The sequence below is a fragment of the Barbus barbus genome, assembly GCF_936440315.1.
Source record: "Barbus barbus genome assembly, chromosome: 11".
Lineage (NCBI taxonomy): Eukaryota > Metazoa > Chordata > Actinopteri > Cypriniformes > Cyprinidae > Barbus > Barbus barbus.
The window spans coordinates 4,958,637-4,977,524 of record NC_136739.1 but is presented as its reverse complement, the minus strand read 5'-3'; the positions used below and the strand labels follow the sequence as shown (position 1 = coordinate 4,977,524).

General features: G+C 36.3%; 2 protein-coding genes across 3 annotated transcripts in view; both read left to right on the top strand.

Annotated features, from left to right (window-relative positions):
- The window catches only part of LOC306877393 (follistatin-related protein 1-like), a 46,016-nt gene extending 43,714 nt beyond the window's left edge, over positions 1-2,302 (top strand). Inside the window, exon 11 of one of the 2 annotated variants that reach the window (XM_079429157.1) lies at positions 351-2,302. In XM_079429157.1, coding sequence (XP_079285283.1) covers positions 351-392 — 42 coding nt within the window. In that variant the 3' untranslated portion in view covers positions 393-2,302. The remainder of the gene's footprint in view (positions 1-350) is intronic. The other variant, XM_079429158.1, reaches the window with a different exon arrangement.
- Positions 2,303-3,003: 701 nt separating this feature from the next.
- LOC306876586 (leucine-rich repeat-containing protein 58-like) lies at positions 3,004-10,533 on the top strand. Its single transcript, XM_079427882.1, has 4 exons — positions 3,004-3,677; positions 7,205-7,333; positions 7,843-8,120; positions 9,220-10,533. The coding sequence occupies exons 1-4, from the start codon at positions 3,235-3,237 to the stop codon at positions 9,411-9,413; spliced, it is 1,044 nt and encodes a 347-aa protein (XP_079284008.1). The 5' UTR covers positions 3,004-3,234; the 3' UTR covers positions 9,414-10,533.
- Positions 10,534-18,888: the final 8,355 nt, after the last annotated feature.

Sequence of the window (18,888 nt, the reverse complement as noted above, 5' to 3'; positions counted from 1 at the left end):
AGCTTGCTGATTTAAGGAGAATTTTATGCTCTCACACTTACGCTCTTAAAATAAGTAAAGTGAAGTAACGTTAACCACAAAATCACGCGACTTGCATAGTAAGTGGTGTTTTGATGTGTGGATATCATTTACGCAAAAATCCAGAACTAGCTAGTTCAAGTCCAGGCAGGTTTCCCTGAGCCTGAGGCAGGACTAATACACTTCTTAGTGGCTGTAAACTGTAGGTGGTGAGACTGGTGACCTTCCTCGTGGGCTGTTACATGTCATTTTACTAACTGCTTTGTGATTTTCAGAGTGAAATATAAGCTGATGCAGTCCTGAGGCAGATTTCTAATGTTTTTCTCCTTTAGGAGACTGTGGAGAAGATGAAGACCAGCACAAAGGAGGTCTAAAACAGGACCGAGACACGAGGAGGGAGATGACGTGGACGAATTCCTCTCCTACTGATCACAATCAGGATTCTTGAGATTATGTACTGTTATTGGAAGAATCACACCATTTTCTATAGATAGGTTATTATTGCTATCCATACCGCATTTATTCTCTGGTTAATGTGTTACGGTTTACTTTTCGACGTATTTCATTAGCTTTGTTTGATCTTTTGTGTCTTTGAGTGCTGTAAATTGTTTGATTGTGTAACTCCAAACAGGCCCCGGCACTTTGTAATGGGGGCCCTTGTTTTATTCACTATTGTTTGATTTTATGTATTCTGTATACCATTTATTTGTTTGTCTATCTACAGTTATATGTGGAAATATGTTGTTGTTTTTTTGATTGAGACAATGGCAATAGAAGAAGAAAAAAAGAATAGGAAAGGGTTTGAGAGTGATGCTGAGAGAGCAAAACAACACGGGTTCATCCATCAAACTGTGACTTTAGAGCTTCAGAACGAGAGATATCCTTCAGTCAGATGGTAGATACTCGGAGCTTGATGGGTTTAAATGAAGCTTATCGTGGCCGCTCTCTCTTTCACTCTCATCTTGAAGGCAGGCAGTCATAGTCTTGAGACCTTTCGTAAAGGTGCTAATGTTAGTATTCCTCTGTTTGCTGCTTTGCTCTCTTGCTTTAGATGGTAGATAACGCTCGGTAGGATATACAACACTAGAAGCAGAGACAGCGTGGCTCAGTGGAGAGAGCAGGCAATACCTTTGAATTTAATATCATTATGGGAAAATAAACCCACCATGTTATTATTACTTGACAAACATGCTTTTTCTGCCATTAGCGACTTTGATTAGAGTAGATCACCTCCATTAGTAGAAAACTGCTGCACAGGTGCATTGGCTACGCTTGAGCTTGTATTTATATTAGTTGCTAGAGGCAGTTCATGCTGAAACTCTCACGCTGTGCTCAGTCCCACCAAAAATGAACTAACAAGCCAGATTTATAAGAAATAAAGCAGTTGGGACTGAGTACAGATGGAGTGATCTGAAACCAAAGCCTGATGTTTAGGATGTTTAAATTGTTGTACGAAAACCTCCAGGTGTACCACTACTCTGGACCCAGCAACTACTTTATACCTTTTACGTAAAATAACTGTCAGAGTAAGGATTAGATTCGCTATTGCCTCTGTAGTGTACTTGCATTCTTACCCACTCTAGAGAATTTGAGAGTATGTGTGCAAAATGCATTTGTGTGTATGTGTTAGATCGTTTAATGTCCACGAAATTCCACTAACAGTACAGATCCTTTGTGGTAATGAGTGCCTTATATACACAAACAGTGTGCCATGGATGAAGTGGCTTCTTCTGTAGGTATAAACCACCTAATATAGGACACAGTGCACATGAATTTTCCAGTATTACGTTAGACAACTAGCAATTGCCTTTTATATGTCTGTATGATTGTCTTATTCAATGGGGCAGAATTAAACCATTTATTGTAAAAACTCTTATTCTGTTTTATTCATATTTACTTCTCTGATTATTATTTGAAATGTAATTTGTGCTAATAATAATGTAATAATACAAAATAAAAGGTACGACCGTTTGATATCTTTAGCCTCACAAAAATTTAGTATGATCTATTGTGTGGATTTTTATGTTCCTGGAAAGAAATACTATCCTGCACAACTGTTTTGAATGTGGCTTATTATTATACATATTTCCCTCAATTCACAAGCGGCTGTAAGAATTTGTTACATGAAAGACACATTATTGCACAGAAAAGCATTGTTAATAGGTTTTCATAATATTTTAATGTCCATTTATTTCATTCCAATTTATAATTTCTAGTCCGTTTTTAGAGATGTTAGTTGTACACCAGTAATTAGATTCAGTGGTCAATAAAATACCATTAAATCACTGCTGATTGTAATTTTGCATCATGTATAGTTTTCAATTTTGTTTAGTGAGATTAAACAGGAGGCCGTGTGCCATACAGTTACTAGATTTATTTTAGTATTATTTATAGACTATTATAGCATTTATTAATATTTTGTTGTATTAATATTATGTTTATATATTTTCAGCTTTCATTATAAAGTTTTTTTTTTTTAGTTCTTCAATCACTTTAGTAAGCTACAAGTTCCCAGCTAAACATTTCTATTTTTTTCTAAATTTTTATCTAATATTTATATTTTATAGCTTTATTTCAGTTACCATTTTAATATAACTATAGCAAACACTGGTTTCTTAGGGAAACATGACTTGCTTGACAAATATCTTAATTAATGTACTCCCTTGTAGTATTAAATCTATCTGTTAAAAAATAACCAGTCAAAGTTATGAAAACTATGCCACCTCGAAGCCTTTATAGATAAAACAGAAAATTGGATGGGTTACGAAAAGAAACTCAATGACTTCTTGCATAATGAAATCTAAGCTGTGCTTGCATAACCAGCAAAGGGACCCTAAAAGCTAAAGAAAATACATGATTTTGATTCATGTCAAAGAGAAGAGACTAGATAAGTCGCTCTGGAAGAGAATAAAAGGAAAGTTTGTTCAAATTTGCAGTAGATCTAGCCTAAAACATGCAACTCTATCGTTCTAGTAAAGGGTTAACACAGTCAGGCGGAGCCAAACTCCAGCTGAGGGCCAGAAACATGAATGTTAAATACTGAACGCATGATAGGCAGACAGACAGTCTTTGAGAAAGACTGTAATGTGTTAATGCTGCTGTTATTTAGGTTACACATGGAAGATCGGGACGCTTGGCGTTGGTAGTAATCTCGAAGTGTTGGGAAACAGCTTGAACCAGAAGAAAAGGGTCTTTTCTCCGTTATAGGCGATTAAAATGGAGGGTTTTGAAGGAGCCAGCAGCAGCGAGAGCGTTTTAGATCTGTCCCGTTTGAACAGTTTGGACACGGTCAGCGAGAAACGACGGAAAGACACGAAGCAACTGTACCTGTGTTTCAACCGAATGACGGTTTTACCCGAGTCCATCTCTTTATTCTCTAACCTGGAGTTTCTCGACATCAGTAACAACACGCTGTCGGTCATCTGCGAAGACATTACCCGACTGAGCAACCTCAAAACCCTCATAGCCAAGAACAATCGTTTAAATGAATTTTCTCTGCCCAAGCACTTTGGCTCTCTGCAGCTGGAAGTGTTGAATTTGAGTGGGAACAGGTTTGAGGAGATGCCGAGCCAGTGTCTGCAGCTGCTGCGACTACAGTCACTGTCTCTGGGAGGAAACACACTGAAGAGCATCCCAGCAGAGATTGAGGGTCTCACCAGGTAATGCACAAACACCTGCACTCACCTTGACTTTCACTGCACAGCCTAGATACACTTTGCACGTGTGGTTTGTCAGGTTCACTCGGTGTAATTCTAGGTCATTCCCTTTAAGTAGTTCAGTGTCAATAATCTTATAGGTCCTAACTGAACAAAATAGCAAACTAAGGCCCTGTTTCACAGACAAGGTAGTAGTAATTTTTATAAACTTGCTTAGAAAAAACCATTACTGGTGTGCATCTTGAGACAAAACAAAAGCACTGATATATTGTAAGATCAGTGCAAGTTTCTTTCAGTTTAAACAGCTCACACTTATATTTTAGTCTAGGACTAGGCTTAAGCCTTGTCTGTGAAACCAGTGTTTTATAAATGTATAAATTATATCCCAATATTAATTTCACCATCTCTAGCAGATGTTAGTTTTTGTAAAGTACCCAAGTGACAACTTCTTAGTCACAAAATGAAGTCATGCTCCAGGAAGTGACATCATTTTAGGTGGGAAAAACAGTAAATATCAGTGTGTAAAATGTAGATTGCTATAATGACTAAAATGGTTATTTGATTTGACACACAAATAAACGCGGTAGTTGTTATATATTTAACAATAGCTACATTTACACGCAACCAAATAATGTTAGTAATAGTAATGATAGATTGACTAAAAAATCAAATCCAATTGAGCTTTGTTCAAATTAAATTGAGTGCATTGGAAGAGGTGGTGTAGTATGATAAACAGGGGGGAAACAATTATGCAAATGATAAAAAAAAAAATGTCTTGCGCTATGGTGCAAATGTTCACATAAATAGTAAATATTACTAAATATTTGCCATAAAAGCTCTTCTGACATATGAGCATTCTTTTTAGATATGTCAAAAGGGACTGTTATCACGGTGGCACTGCATATTTGTGAAGTTTTGTTACTTGAATATAAAATATACCTGTTTGCATTTATGTAGCAACTGGGAAATCTTTATTTCAGTTTTATTGTCTTGTGTACATAATCAAGTTGTAATTGTCTGGGTCTGAGACGCTTATAATTGAATTCGACTTGAGCATATATCTAAAGTTACTGAGTTCAAGAGATACTTTAAAACAAATATGGTCTCTCTGATGTGTAGGTTGACTGATTAAATGGATGTTTCAATGTTATTAGTTATTTGATGTAAGATTAGGAGCAAACGTGAAAGCAGCTGTTCTGACTGTGTCCTGATGTCACAACAGAGGTACCGTGAAGCCGGATATGAAGTCAGCATAAGTTACCCAACTTGTCCAAAAGTATGACTGGTAATAAGTCTTTTGAAATAATATGACCTGTGATCGGTCGCTGATCATTTATAGGTCATATTTCCATATTAAACCAGGAAAAGGACTCATTTTTCATCTTTTATTGAACTCTAATCTTCTATTCTGGATGTCTGTCCCATACTAATCATTTTCATTTCTTAACTGTTTTAAATACATTTTAAATCAATTTCTGTGTCATTTTAAAATTCCTTGTTTTAATTATTATTTTTAATGACTATTTCACTGATGTAAAGCACTTTGAATTACCATTGTGTATGAAATGTGCTATATAAATAAACTTGCCTTACGTTTGCTTTTTATGCTAAACCACAGAAGTACAAGAGGAATGTAAAATAGGTCGGACACGATGACATGACACCGTAAATAACTGGGAATGTAACATGCTGTACTTCTGTTGCAAAGTAAATCATTATGTTTCCGGCTGATGCAACTTCAGAAGTGTATGATCCACAAGACAAGGCTGCCTTTTTCCCTCTCTATACCTTGTGCTCTGAACAATGTGCCATTGTGTCATGTTGACGATTATCTTCCCTTGTTTCCTTCATATTTCAGCTTCTTTAAAGTGTCCCTGAGCTCTTTCTCAGTAGTTCTGTCACAGTGCCAATTGAGCAGTGTCCTGAACCGTCGGGATCCTCACATAAAACGAATCTGCATTAGGACCCAGGGGATATAGCTGTTAAAAGTGTAGCTTCTATCAGTTGTATCAGTTTCAGGCTGTGAATAGAGTAATAAAAAAACAATTCTAAATACAATGCTAGTTCATTCTGATCCTTATCAGTATCGTCTTATTTATTAGTCACATGCATATTAATAAACACATTTCGCAAGGTCAAGGAAATGGAGCTCCCAGAACGTGACTCACGGTCTAGCAGCCCAGTGGTTGATGATTACGGTACGTTGTTAACCGATTGTGAAAATGATTGATATGAGAAACCGCAGACAAACATCATACAGTCTACGTGTAGTCTGCAGATGGAGGATCTGAAGGGTCATCAAGACTGCAGTAATGATGCTGAAAATTCAGTTTTGCATCCCAGGAATAACTTGCATTTGAAAGTATTTTAAATTATAAAACAGATATTTGAAATTATAATTGTAATTTTTAAAATATGACTATTTTTACTGTATTTTTGATCAAATAAATGCATCCTTGGTGATTATAAGAGATTTAACTTTGAATGGTAGTGCACTTATGATGCAAGTATCATCTGCTTATATTGAAATCCAGTTGTAATGCCATGACAGTGAAGTGCTTCTTTTCTGCTAAACACAGAAAAGTCTCTGATTTGGGCTTTGGCTCGCTCTGGTCACTGCACTGACAGTGAGAGTGAATAGGAAGCTCTCAGCTCTCAGCCACAGGATCAGTTTGCCATGTGGCCTCAGTAGAGCCGTGCTAGAACCGTGAGTCTGCTGAGGTCGACTTGGCTGCGAGCCATCCCATCATAAAGAGATGTGCCCTGTTGGCCCACATTACACACAGAGTTGGTCCTTTTCAAGAGATCTGGGCCTCTTTTCCCTCTGCCATCCAAGGGAATGAGGTATTGAAGCAAAAATGAATGCCTCTCTTCAGGGAGGACAACAGATGGACAAAGTGGCCAGTAGGGGAAAACGCTAGAAGATCTCTCACTCGCTTCTTTGCTCTCAGTGCCTCATTCTTTTGTAAAGAAAGAATTTCTTTCATTTCCATGGGAGTTAAAAAAAAAATTCTCAGCCATGAACTAAATCAACTCTTGAGATGAATCACAATGTTATAAACTTTGATTTGAGGTAGAAAGGGTATGTACTTAATCTAGTCATCCCATAAAGTACTGGACGTGTGTTGTCTGACAGAAGTATTTGTGATACAACAAAAGGGATGTTTGCAGAAGATATCTTTGTTATCATGAAACATTGATCTGTATTGGCTTAAAAACAGCTGAAGGTTGAACAATTTCCTCCTAGCCTAGCCTAGCCTAGCCTAGCATTTCCTCACTGGAATGCTTCCTACCTGGATAAGAAATCTCCACTTATCCTTTATCAGTGGCAGAATTACTATTGATTTTTAATGTACTTTAATGCAGTGGTTCTTATTAGAAGGGCAGGGCCCACTGGGGGCCCAAATAAGTGAAATTATTCACATTTAGTCACAGTATACAGTGCAACTGTGTTCTTACTGTGATTTTATCACTATTTTGACTTTGTGTTGTTTATAACATTTTGTGACAACCCTTCTTTCCCTCTCTAGATTAGAGCTGTTGTATCTGGGCGGTAACCAGATCTCCTCCATCCCAGCTGAACTAGCTAACTTACCCTGCCTCAGTTACCTAGTTCTGTGTGATAATCGCATCCAGAGCGTCCCACCTCAACTCAACAGGTAAGTCTGAGATGTCGCGCAAATGCTTGCTAACAACGTGTGCCTATTTGTCCTTTATGGCTGCACGGTTTGGAAAATATTGTAATTATTTTGATGATAAGCATTTAACAGATCATCAGAGTTATTATTGTTAACTGAAGCTAAAACCATACAAAATTCATTACTTGAAAAAGAAAGAACGAGCTTCGACTTCAACTTTTTTAGTTTTATTTCAGCTACTTGCCAAGGCAACAATTCACATTTTCTTTTAGTTTATTTCGAAGTACATGCTTAAAATAAAAAATAATAAAAATGATGAAAGTTTATTAATGATACTAAAATAATAATGCAGCTCATATTGATTCTTCTTAGATATCCAAAAAGTATTGTTCTGTTATTAATATGTAATTTACATATATATATATATATTAATATTCTGTGATATATTCCAATACTTACTAGTAGTAATTGTAGTAGTAATATTAATAATACAATTTTGGCCTGTCCTGCTGTTCTTTCCACCCTCCCAGGCTCCATTCCCTGCGCTCTCTTAGTCTGCATAATAACCTGCTGACGTATCTTCCGAGAGAGATCCTGAGCCTGGTGCACCTTCAAGAGCTCAGTCTCAGAGGCAATCCTTTGGTCGTACGTTTCGTCAAGGACATGACCTACGACCCCCCATCGCTGCTGGAGCTGGCTGGCCGAACCGTCAAAAGCAAGAACCTCCCATACTCCCATAAAGACCTCCCGAGCCATCTAGTCAACTACCTAGACATGGCCAGCAAGTGCCCCAACCCCAAGTGTGCAGGTGGGAGGAGAAACATGATATAAAATGTTTAACAAATATAAGCAAAGAGTACCCAGAGAGGTTAAAATCAAAGTCATTTATATATTCTATTCAAGTTTATTGTTATATAGTGCTTTTCACAATACATATTGTTCCAGCTTTACAGAAAGGGCTTGTTTTAGTCTTTAAATCAGAACATATTTTGTTATCAGCCAAAGATGAATCAAGGTTATGTCTATAATGGCAGTAATATAGAGCTATAAGATGTGGTTAGGTAACGTTGTGTACTTAATTAAGCAGACACAACAAATCTCTTAAGCAGGAATTACAGCTTCTGCTTGTAGTGATATATAATATTAGAAAAATATTTGACAGTTTTGAATGTTTATCATATATAGAATAATCATACAGATGCTCTCATTTAAAGGGAAAATGAAAATTCTGACTTGCATGTGGTTTGAAACCTGTAAGATCTTCCAAATGTGAATACATTTTTTAAATATTATATATAATATCATATATTTTGTCTCTCCTTTGAAAGTCCACGCATCCAACATTTTTAAGCTTTAAAAAGTTAATAGAGATTGTAAAATCAATCCACGTGAATTGAGCAGAGTTGAGAGAACTTAAACATTTAAGGCAACCAGGTTTAACAGATTTTTCTCAATTTGTTATTTTAAATTTATACAACAAATATTGGAGAAAACTCAAAAATCGCCGAAAAATAAGTTTCTGCTGAAGCTGGTTGCCTCAAAATTTTTAAGTTTGCTCAACTTTTTTTTATTTTTTTAAGTGCAGGTCTTCTGAAGAAACACAGTTGCTTTATATGATAAACATATTTAATTGTGGCTTTTATTCACATTTAACCATTGATCAATGCATATGCATAAATATACATAAAAATATTGTAATTTCTGTTTGAACAAAAGTCTATTGGGTTTGAAATGACATTAGGGTGAGTAATATAGTGTAGCTGTGGTGGGAACTCTGCTATTCTTTTAAATATAGAATTTTTTTTTTAACTATATATTTATCATTATAGTTATCCTTGGTGTGAATAGGCTTTTAGTCAATGCAAACAGTTTTCTAACCACGGCATATCTCACCATCTCATTCCCAGGCGTTTACTTTGACTCATGCGTTCGTCACATCAAGTTTGTGGATTTCTGTGGGAAGTATCGCCTGCCCTTGATGCACTACCTGTGCTCCCCAGAATGCACCTCTCCCTGCAGCTCCAATCCTCAGAGCGACGCTGACTCAGACGATGACAACAGCGTGCCTGCTGATCGCCTTCAAAGAGTGCTGCTGGGATAACCTCGCTCACCCCGTACACTTCTCCTCTCTCACTTACAGTGCTATCGGCAGGAACTTTAAACTTTACAGCCAGCTGGCTTGAAAACCTCTCAGCTGAAGCCAAATCTTATTGCCAAGTGATTGAGCTAGTGGCATTCTGAGAAAGACATCTGCAGATAGTTTCTCTTACAAAGGCCTTGCTTTGCAAAGGCAAAATCAAAAACACTGGCGGTTCAGAATAGTTGTTAGTTATATTAACTAGGTTGCCTTGGTCATCAACCTGTTTGGCTCTTGCACTTTTGTAATATGTTAGAAGACGCAGTCTAGGTACATGCATCTTTTGCTTGGCAATAGGTTGCTTTGTCTGTCACAGGAGAGCACTAACTTAATTTTTTCCCATTATGCACAAGGATTTACTGTGAAATAAACTTCGAGAACACTTGCTTTTTTGGTTTGTGAGATTTAGAATAAAGTTTTCTTCATGTTTGTAACTGCGTGGCCTGCAGCACTGTAAAACAGTGCTACTTCTTCAAAAGCATGCGCTTGTGTCTGCAAAATCTATTGTTTAAGCTTTTGTGTTAGTACTGAATTTATTAACACTCTGCGGTTGCAGTCAAAAACCAGGGCAGCATCTAAAATCTTGAGATAAACAGTGACAAAGGTCACCAGTGACTTTGTTTTGAAGGTTAATTCTTCAGTCTGCATTAATACAAAATGTATGATATTGTTACAGAGCCAGTGGACAAATTTGTGATGTGTTTCTGACATTTCTTTTTAAACTGAACTTTGTTCTTCAGACACTTCCTGTTTTATAAACTCAATTTCTTTAGTTTCTTCACGTGTCTTACACTCTTAGCCTTAACCAGTATTAGCTATGCAAATAACTAATGCAATCATTATTTCAGCGTTTAAAAATTCATGTCTAAGGCTTTTATACTAAATAATCTTTTATGATATTTTATATATGTCAGTGACAAGATAGAATGTATTTTATTTTTATTCTAATGGTTTATAAACATTTATTTGCACTTATGTAGAATACTATAATAATAAAAAATTATAATAATTTGTGTGTAGGTCAGTTGTTGTTGTTTTTTTAAATGAATATTGCATGTTTTTCTGGAATAAAGCCAGAGCTTTCAAAACATTTCTACAGTCATCTTAATATATTCAAATCTAGAAGTAAAATATAATTTCTAGGGAAACTTGTAGTAATAGCCAGCTAAACTTTTCATTGGGATCATCATAATTCGTTACATTTATATAGTGCTTTTCTGGGTACTCAAAGCACTTTACATTGTGAGGGGGATCTCCTCAACCACCACCAATGTGCAGCATCCACCTGGATGATGCGACGGCAGCCATAGTGCGCCAAAACGCCCTCCACACACCAGCTTATTGGTGGAGAGGAGACAGAGTGATGAAGCCAGTCAGTGTATGGGGATGATTAGGAAGCCATGATGGTCAGAGGCCAATGGGCGAACTTGGCCAGGATGCCGGGGTAACACCCCTACTCTTTTTCGAAGGACATCCTGGGATTTTTAATGACCAGAGAGAGTCAGGACCTCGGTTTAACGTTATCCGAAGGACAGTGCTTTTACAATATAGTGTCCCCGTCACTATACTGGGGTGTTAGGACCCACACAGACCACAGGGTGAGCACCCCCTGCTGGCTTCAATAACACAGTATCTACGAACGCAAACTCTTCTCCTCCAGGTGCTGTGCACCAATGTATGCCCACTTGCTTACTCCTGCTTCCTCATGTTCCATGGTGTGGCCATAGAAGTGTTATACTTTACCTGGTTAACAGTCAATCCTGGGTATTAATTAGCTGAAGTTTCACATTGTATATTGCTAAACCCACAACATGTTTACAAAGGCTGTAAAGTTGCACATTCTGATATCATATATTAGAATCTTTTCCAGAATGCATTTTTTGGACTGTACGTGTAAGAATGAAAGTCTACTATTCTCTCCACTTCACAATTTTTTTCCATCACCATTTGATATTTTTTCCACTTAAACGCAGAACTTAATGTTTATACAATGCATTTAGCCTTAACATTGCATTGGGAAAACCCTGAACAGCATATTCTGGCAATGTATAAATACAATACATGTAAAAATATAATTTTTTATTTATTAATTTTTTTGTCTGGACCTCTGCTTGGAAGAAAATATAGAGGCTACACCTCTTGGAGCTTTAATTGAATACCCCTGACTCATATCATAAAGAAATGCTTTATTTGTATGGTTTTGTAAAATCTGTGTCACAGCCTATTTCCTTATGTGTCATGGTAGATCAGACTCGTTTTCTAGAATTTGATTACAGAAAACAGTTTTACAGTTTGATTACAGTTTTGAACATGCTAATGGATTAAAACATAAGTAACAGATGTATATGCATGCATATTAACCTTACATCTTAACACCTCTTTTTTTACAAAGCAGATCATAGATCATATATGTTGTCTATAAAACAGCTTTGTAAATAGGAAGATTTTAATACATGAGGATTCTGAATGGGATTTTTTATCGAGCCATTATATGACTTGAGACTCAACTCGGACTCGTGAGCAAAAAAGACTTGAGTCTTGACTCCAAGTTAAAGACTTGTGAACATCTCTGGGTGGCACATCGTTTAGCCTTTTCTCACAGCAGCTAGAATAATTAAATGTATCATTTTGATGGCAGATTGTAATCCAGAAAGGATTATGTGTTTATGAAACACATGTGAATGAAATTAAATGATATTCCAGTTTTAAATATGCTTCTGATTACAGATAGCCTGGGATTACACAAGATTTGTATTTTAAAGAAAACCAGTTTGAAGGGAGCATAATTAGCTTTTTTGGGTTAGAAGAATTTATTAATATGAAATTCAAATGGCATGACAATTAGATTTGACTGTACAGAAATTGAAATCTACACGTTAATACACACTGTAGGCCTACTCATAGTCACGCAATGCTGATGTTGTTAACATTAATAATTTGAGAATAATGTATAACAATAATAATAATTTGCATGGTTTGATGCGATATGAGCTAACCGATCGTTAAGATTTAATCACCTTTGGTAGCGCGATTTATTGTAATGCTTTTTTCCTCGGTTGGTCAGAACAAATGTGGCAGACTTGTTACTTACTTGTTCAGATGGCAATATAAGGTGAAAATTTTTATTTGGGTCATATATTCCAAGATATAGGCTAGAATCTGTGATTGCGAATTACAGCAGCCTAAATATCCACACCAGTGCGGTGATTGACAGAAACACATTCACCTCAAAAGATCAGATTCATCCACGCTCGGAAGATAATTCCGCAAGTAACTGCAATTCCAGCTTTTCAAACAGAGATGGCGACAAAGAGGCAAAACTTACAGACTGCAGCTTTAAATAGTGAGCATGATTTAATTAAACTAAAGCAAGGGAGCAAATTAGTACAACATAGTCATTATTATTTTAATAAAATCTGGCCATGCATTAATAAGTCATGAGACTTAATTCGTAATTAATTGCCTAGACACCTGTTTCTCCTTCTGCATGTTATGTATCATCCTCCAATCTCTTAATGAATACTTTTCATTAGTGATAATGTGGTCCTGATGCTTCTGGATAACATTTTGTAAATGTATGAAGTTCTGACCATATTCAGCGTGATTACCTGATGCTTCTGTAGCCTCTAACTTCTGTGTAAAAAATGTTGCATTCAAGGTATCATTGAAATTTAAATGTGTTTTAGTTGGCAAGATTGATTCCCCCCAGAATCCACTAGCCAGACTCTTGTCAGTTTAGACGGTCAGGGAGAGATTCAGCGTTTGGCCAGTGAACATACAGGACTGAGTTCCTGCATTTGCATATGAAAGCCATCTCATCACTGCTACTGAATAAAGAGGGACTTTCTTTTCACCTTCCAAATACAAAGTTTTATTCTATACAGGACACTCTTTCTTTGAAGGAGAAAGACCTGGTAACACAAATTGATGCCACTCTTTTTTCACTTTATTTGGTCCTGCTTTCACTCTCTGTGAGGATTGTCTAATCCTTGATGGGTTTTGAGGGACAGATGTGTTATTTGTCCTGCAGTTTGTTTGACCACTTTTTAAACACTTGTTAGGAGCTCAAAGCCCCATGGCACCCTACTGACAGCACATTGAAAATGTCTCTGCTCACTTCACTGCACCTCAATATATATCGTTGTAAGTTCTGAGCTTTCTCATAGCATGCACATTTGCTTAATGCTAAAGTTTGTTAAATGGTTCTTTTATCATCTTTTATTTCTTCTCTTGAGAGCAAACAATTCATGTTCATAGTAGAGCTCAGAAAAGCCTCTAAATGTCATGCTACAAGTTTAGAGAACAAAATATTAGCTAGAACAGGGGTCCCTGAACTTTTTATAATCATATATTTTGAGATGTATGATCAATCTTAAGACATTAGAGATGTACTTTGGGTAGGCTTCCTGAACTTCATTGCATTACGACCATAGAATATATTATTATTTCTTGCAATTTTGATTTTATATCTTTAAATATTTAGTTAACGTCTCGCAATTTTAGGTTCTGAGTTTATACCTTGCAATTTGGACTTTCATTCTCAGAATGACATGTTTATAACAATCCTGACTATTTCTCACAATTTCAAGTTTATATCTGGCAATTCTGGCCTTTTTTTTCAAAATTGTGAGTTTACATTTTGCAATTTGTACTTTTTCTCTTAAAGTTTATATTTGTTTTAAGGGGCATCTAATTTTGTGGATGAAAGGATCTGTCTATGTCTTTTTTTAAATTGCACCTCTAGCCCTTTATTTTATTTTTTATTATTTATTTTATTTTTTATTTCACTGTCCTGCGTCTCACATTTTAAACGCATGGCTGTTTGTGGTACTTTTTTATATTTTTGTTCTTGAACTGTCCCTCTAAACTGTAATCAGTGTACTGTTTACAAAATTGATCTGATTATTCTATGTCAGAGTTCTGAGGGTAGTAAATGAAGCGTATCAGATGTTTTGAATAAAAAAAGCTTCGTAATACACGCACAACACATTGAACGCTCCATATACATGTGTAGTAGCTACCTCACCACAGGAATGTGCAAGATGACAGCTGTGTGGGTGTCTGAGGTTTTGTCTTCACATCATGAGGGATAATGCATCTTTCTGAGGAAAGATCAACTAAACCTTCACTCTATAATTAAATCATTCAGAATCTTCCTCATACCAATTCGTCTTGTGAGATTCCTGTGAAAAAAACAAAGTCCTGTGAAATTGAACAATGTGTGCGGCTGATTTAGAACCAGAAAATATAAGAAAATATTTTATGCGTAAAGTTCATTAAGCAATGGCTGGGAATGAGTTAGTAGTTGCACACAGCGTGTGTGCATGTACCTGTATAGCTGCAATTACGTGCAACTTGAGATGCATGAAAGACGCCAGGATGAAATTGAAGCATTCACATTTAAATGGTTGTAAGTTGAGAGCTGTGAACAAAGTTTAGCATTGTACAATGTCCAGCGCTCACTCAAAGAATGTAGCTGTTGATGAGTACACATGACAGATCCTTATTCTGGAATTACACTCTTTAAACATGTCTAGAATATGAGCCACATTCACACAGCAGCATATGAGCATCCATAACCTGCCATTTGGGGCAGGACTGCCTGCCACAGGAGGTGAGTAATAACTGTGCCATGACTAGTGGGTGGAACGAGGAACTGTGTTCTTAGCATTATTCTGTGGTTTTTCCATTACAATATTGACCTTTTATGACTTACCAAGGTGAGTGTTGTCATCATGTGTACAGTCACCGGTGATTTCTTTGCGTATGCAAGTTACATCTTGAAATCTAGCTCAGCCATAATTGCAGTTCTGTGTAATGACTTTTGAACAGGTCAAGTGGAATCATATTTTCTAATATATAAAGTTACCTTCACAGACGGCGATACCAAACATAGACTGCGATTATGTCAATGTGAAGTTTTTATGGCTTTACACATTTTCAAGAAAAACTAAAACAGTGAGGAATGCAGTGTTAGATACGCTATAGGTTCCTAGATTTTTGACCGATGAATTTCAATTATTTTTTCATGATGTTTCTTTTGAGTTTTTATGTGATTTTTGATAATAATTTTACCGATTAATAATTTTCTTGTTTGAATGCTTTGTTTGAAAAGAGCAATTTGCTCACCACTCAACACTATGGCTTATGAGCAACTTTTACACAAAACAAAATCAATATCTAGCAAATGAAATATATGGTTTTATTTGCTTTTACATCTTATAGAGCACACTAGAAAATATAGCCTATATAATTCATTTTCTATATTATATCTATTTTATAATATATATATATTTAAATATTATTTTTCTAGGTCTTCCATGACTGTGGGAATAATGTAAATCCATGTTTTTCTGAAGAAAATCTTGAAAGTGATAATGTGGCTTGTAACTTTGTATGCTGTTTTATAGTCTTGCTAAATTTATGCAGCCATCATTGGCCATATGCTGTTGTTATATGGCATATTGGTTGTACATCTCCTCTTTCTTTACTCCGTAACTGAGTCGACAGCCATCTACTGTTGCCTCAGGCGGATGAAAAATTTAGCAGGTCTTTGCAACATGAGCCTGGAAGCCCTGCATCTGCCCTGAGGTTAACCAGGTTCAGACTCAAGAAGGAACTTAACAGTCCGAGAGCCTCCAGTAGTAGGAAAGAGATATAACAATCTTTAAACCATTTAATATCTGATGCCAACCTGCACATCAAGAATTCAAATTCTGCCCCATAATTCAACCATATTTTTCACAAAGTCTACCCAACCCCCCCAATCCATTTCTTTAATATAGTTGGATTGCAAATTAAGTTTAAATATATATATAAGAGGTCCAGATTATATACTGTGCCCAATTTGATATTAGTTTTAAATGTTTTAACCTTATTTCAGGCGTATGAATTTGATTATGTTTGAGTCCGACAGCGACACCTGCTGGTGAACATCACAACTGACGCTGACAGAGATATTGGCAACAAAGTTCTACATTTTCTAAAATAATAATATTTAATAATGATTAAAAAAAACATAACAGACAATTGCATTGCACGTGATATTTGGCAGCAAAAGTGGAATATGATAACGGAACTAAAAGGGCTATTTTATACTGTAGCCTATTGTAGTGTGACTAAAGAAACAACACGCACCCAACGTTTTTTTTTTTTTTCATTCCTTTCCAAGGAAAAGCTAACCGCATGACTAGACTCATTCAATAAGAACCTGTGAAATTTTAATAACCCCTTATTTTTCTGATTGCGCATTGAGTTTCTATGTTCTGCGTTATTATTTGCGCACATGGATCGATATGACGTCACCGACTCACCGAGCCCCCAAGTCATCAGTTTGCTATGTAAAAGACAAAATAATAATAATAATTACATATATATATGCACACACAGGTGCATCTCAGAAAATCAGAATATGGTGAAAAAGTTTCTTCTTGTAACTTATTTCAAAAAGTGAAACTTTCATATATTTTACATTCATTACATGTAAAGTAAAACACTTCAAACGTTTTTTTTTTTGTTTTAATTTTGATGATTAGAGCTTACAGCTCATGAAAGTCAAAAATCAGTATCTCGAAATATTAGAATATTTACATTTGAGTTTAAATAAATGATCATCCCTACAGGATAAATTCCAGGTATCTCTTGTTCTTTGAAACCACAATAATGGAGAAGACTGCTGACTTGGCAATGGTCCAGAAGACGAACATTGACACTCTCCATAAAGAGGGTAAGACACAGAGGGTCATTACTGAAAGGGGTGGCTGTTCACAGAGTGCTGTATCAAAGCATATTAAATGTAAAGTTGACTGGAAGGAAGAATTTGGGTAGGAAAAGGTGCTCAAGCTTGAGAATACTGTCAAGCAAAGCTGATTTAAACACTTGGGAGAGCTTCTCAAGGAGTGGACTGAAGCTGGAGTCAGTGCATCAAGAGTCACCACCCTCAGACGTCTTCAGGAAAAGGGCTACCAAGCCACTTCTGAAACAGAAACATTGACAGCAGCATCTTACCTGAGCTGTGGAGAAAAAGAACTGGACTGTTGCTCAGTGGTCCAAAGTCTTCTTTTCAGATGAAAGCAAATTTTGCTTTTCATTTGGAAATCAAGGTCTGGAGTCTGGAGGAAGACTGGAGAGGCACATAATCCAAGCTGCTTGAAGTCCAGTTTGAAGTTTCCACAGTCAGTGATGATTTGGGGTGCCGTGACGTCTGCTGGTGTTGGTCCATTGTGTTTTATCAAGTCCAAAGTCAATGCAGCCATCTACCAGGAGATTTTGGAGCTCTTTATGCTTTCATCTGCTGACAAGCTTTATGGAGATGCTGATTTGCTTTTCCAGGAGGACTTTAGCACCTGCCCACAGTGACAAAACCACTTCCAAGTGGTTTGCTGACCATGATATTACTGTGCTTGATTGGCCTGACCTGAACCCCATATGGAATCTATGGGATATTTTCAAGAGAAAGGTGAGAAACAGTCAATCCAATAATCCAGATGAGCTGAAGACTCAATAGTGCCTCATCAGAGCCACAGGCTGATCGCTTCCATGCCATTCCTCACTGATGCTGGAATTTGTGCTAAAGGAGCCCTGACCAAGTATTGAGTGCATAAATGAACATACTTTAAACAACTTGAACTTTTCTCTTTTGCAAATCCTTTTTTTTATTATTGATCTTAGGAAATACAGGTATTCTAATATTTTGAGATACTGATTTTTGACTTTCATGAGCTGTAAGCTCTAATCATCAAAATTAAAACAAAAAAAAAACTTTTGAAGTGTTTTACTTTACATGTAACGAATCTAAAATATATGAAAGTTTCACTTTTTGAAATAAGTTACAAGAAAAAAATTACTTTTTCACCATATTCTAATTATCTGAGATGCACTCATAATATTAATAATAATAAAAAAGTCTGCTTTGTTACCACGCCTGCGTGTGCTCACTACTGCGCAATGGAGCAGGTGTGATAAACAGGAGTGTATTTCTTTCCACTGAAGTATATTATGATATTTTTTGTTTTTATAATTACTCCCATGCAGTACAGAGTCCACCCTGTCCCGTGAGACCTCTCAGTTAAATCAACTAACACATGTTATGAGAAGTCAGACAAACAATGAACTCTGCAGCTGCTATCTTCTTTTAAGCTGGATAAAGTGCAAAAGTAGTAGGCTAAACGAGTAAGTATCTCGTTTTCAAACATTAAAATGTAGGCTATTAACATTGCAGTATTTTCAAATAGCCTAATTAAAATAAATAGTAATAAAATCAGTGCCATTTTAATGTCAAAAATAGCCTATTTAAAATAATTTAACCTGAATTCATTAGAATACACCTATTCCAAAGTGAAAGTAATTAGGCACAGCATAGCGTATCCAATTTTTATATTAGTGCACTTCCAAAATGTGTCTCCCTCCCTCACAGCCTCCTCCTCTTTCTGTGTCTGTG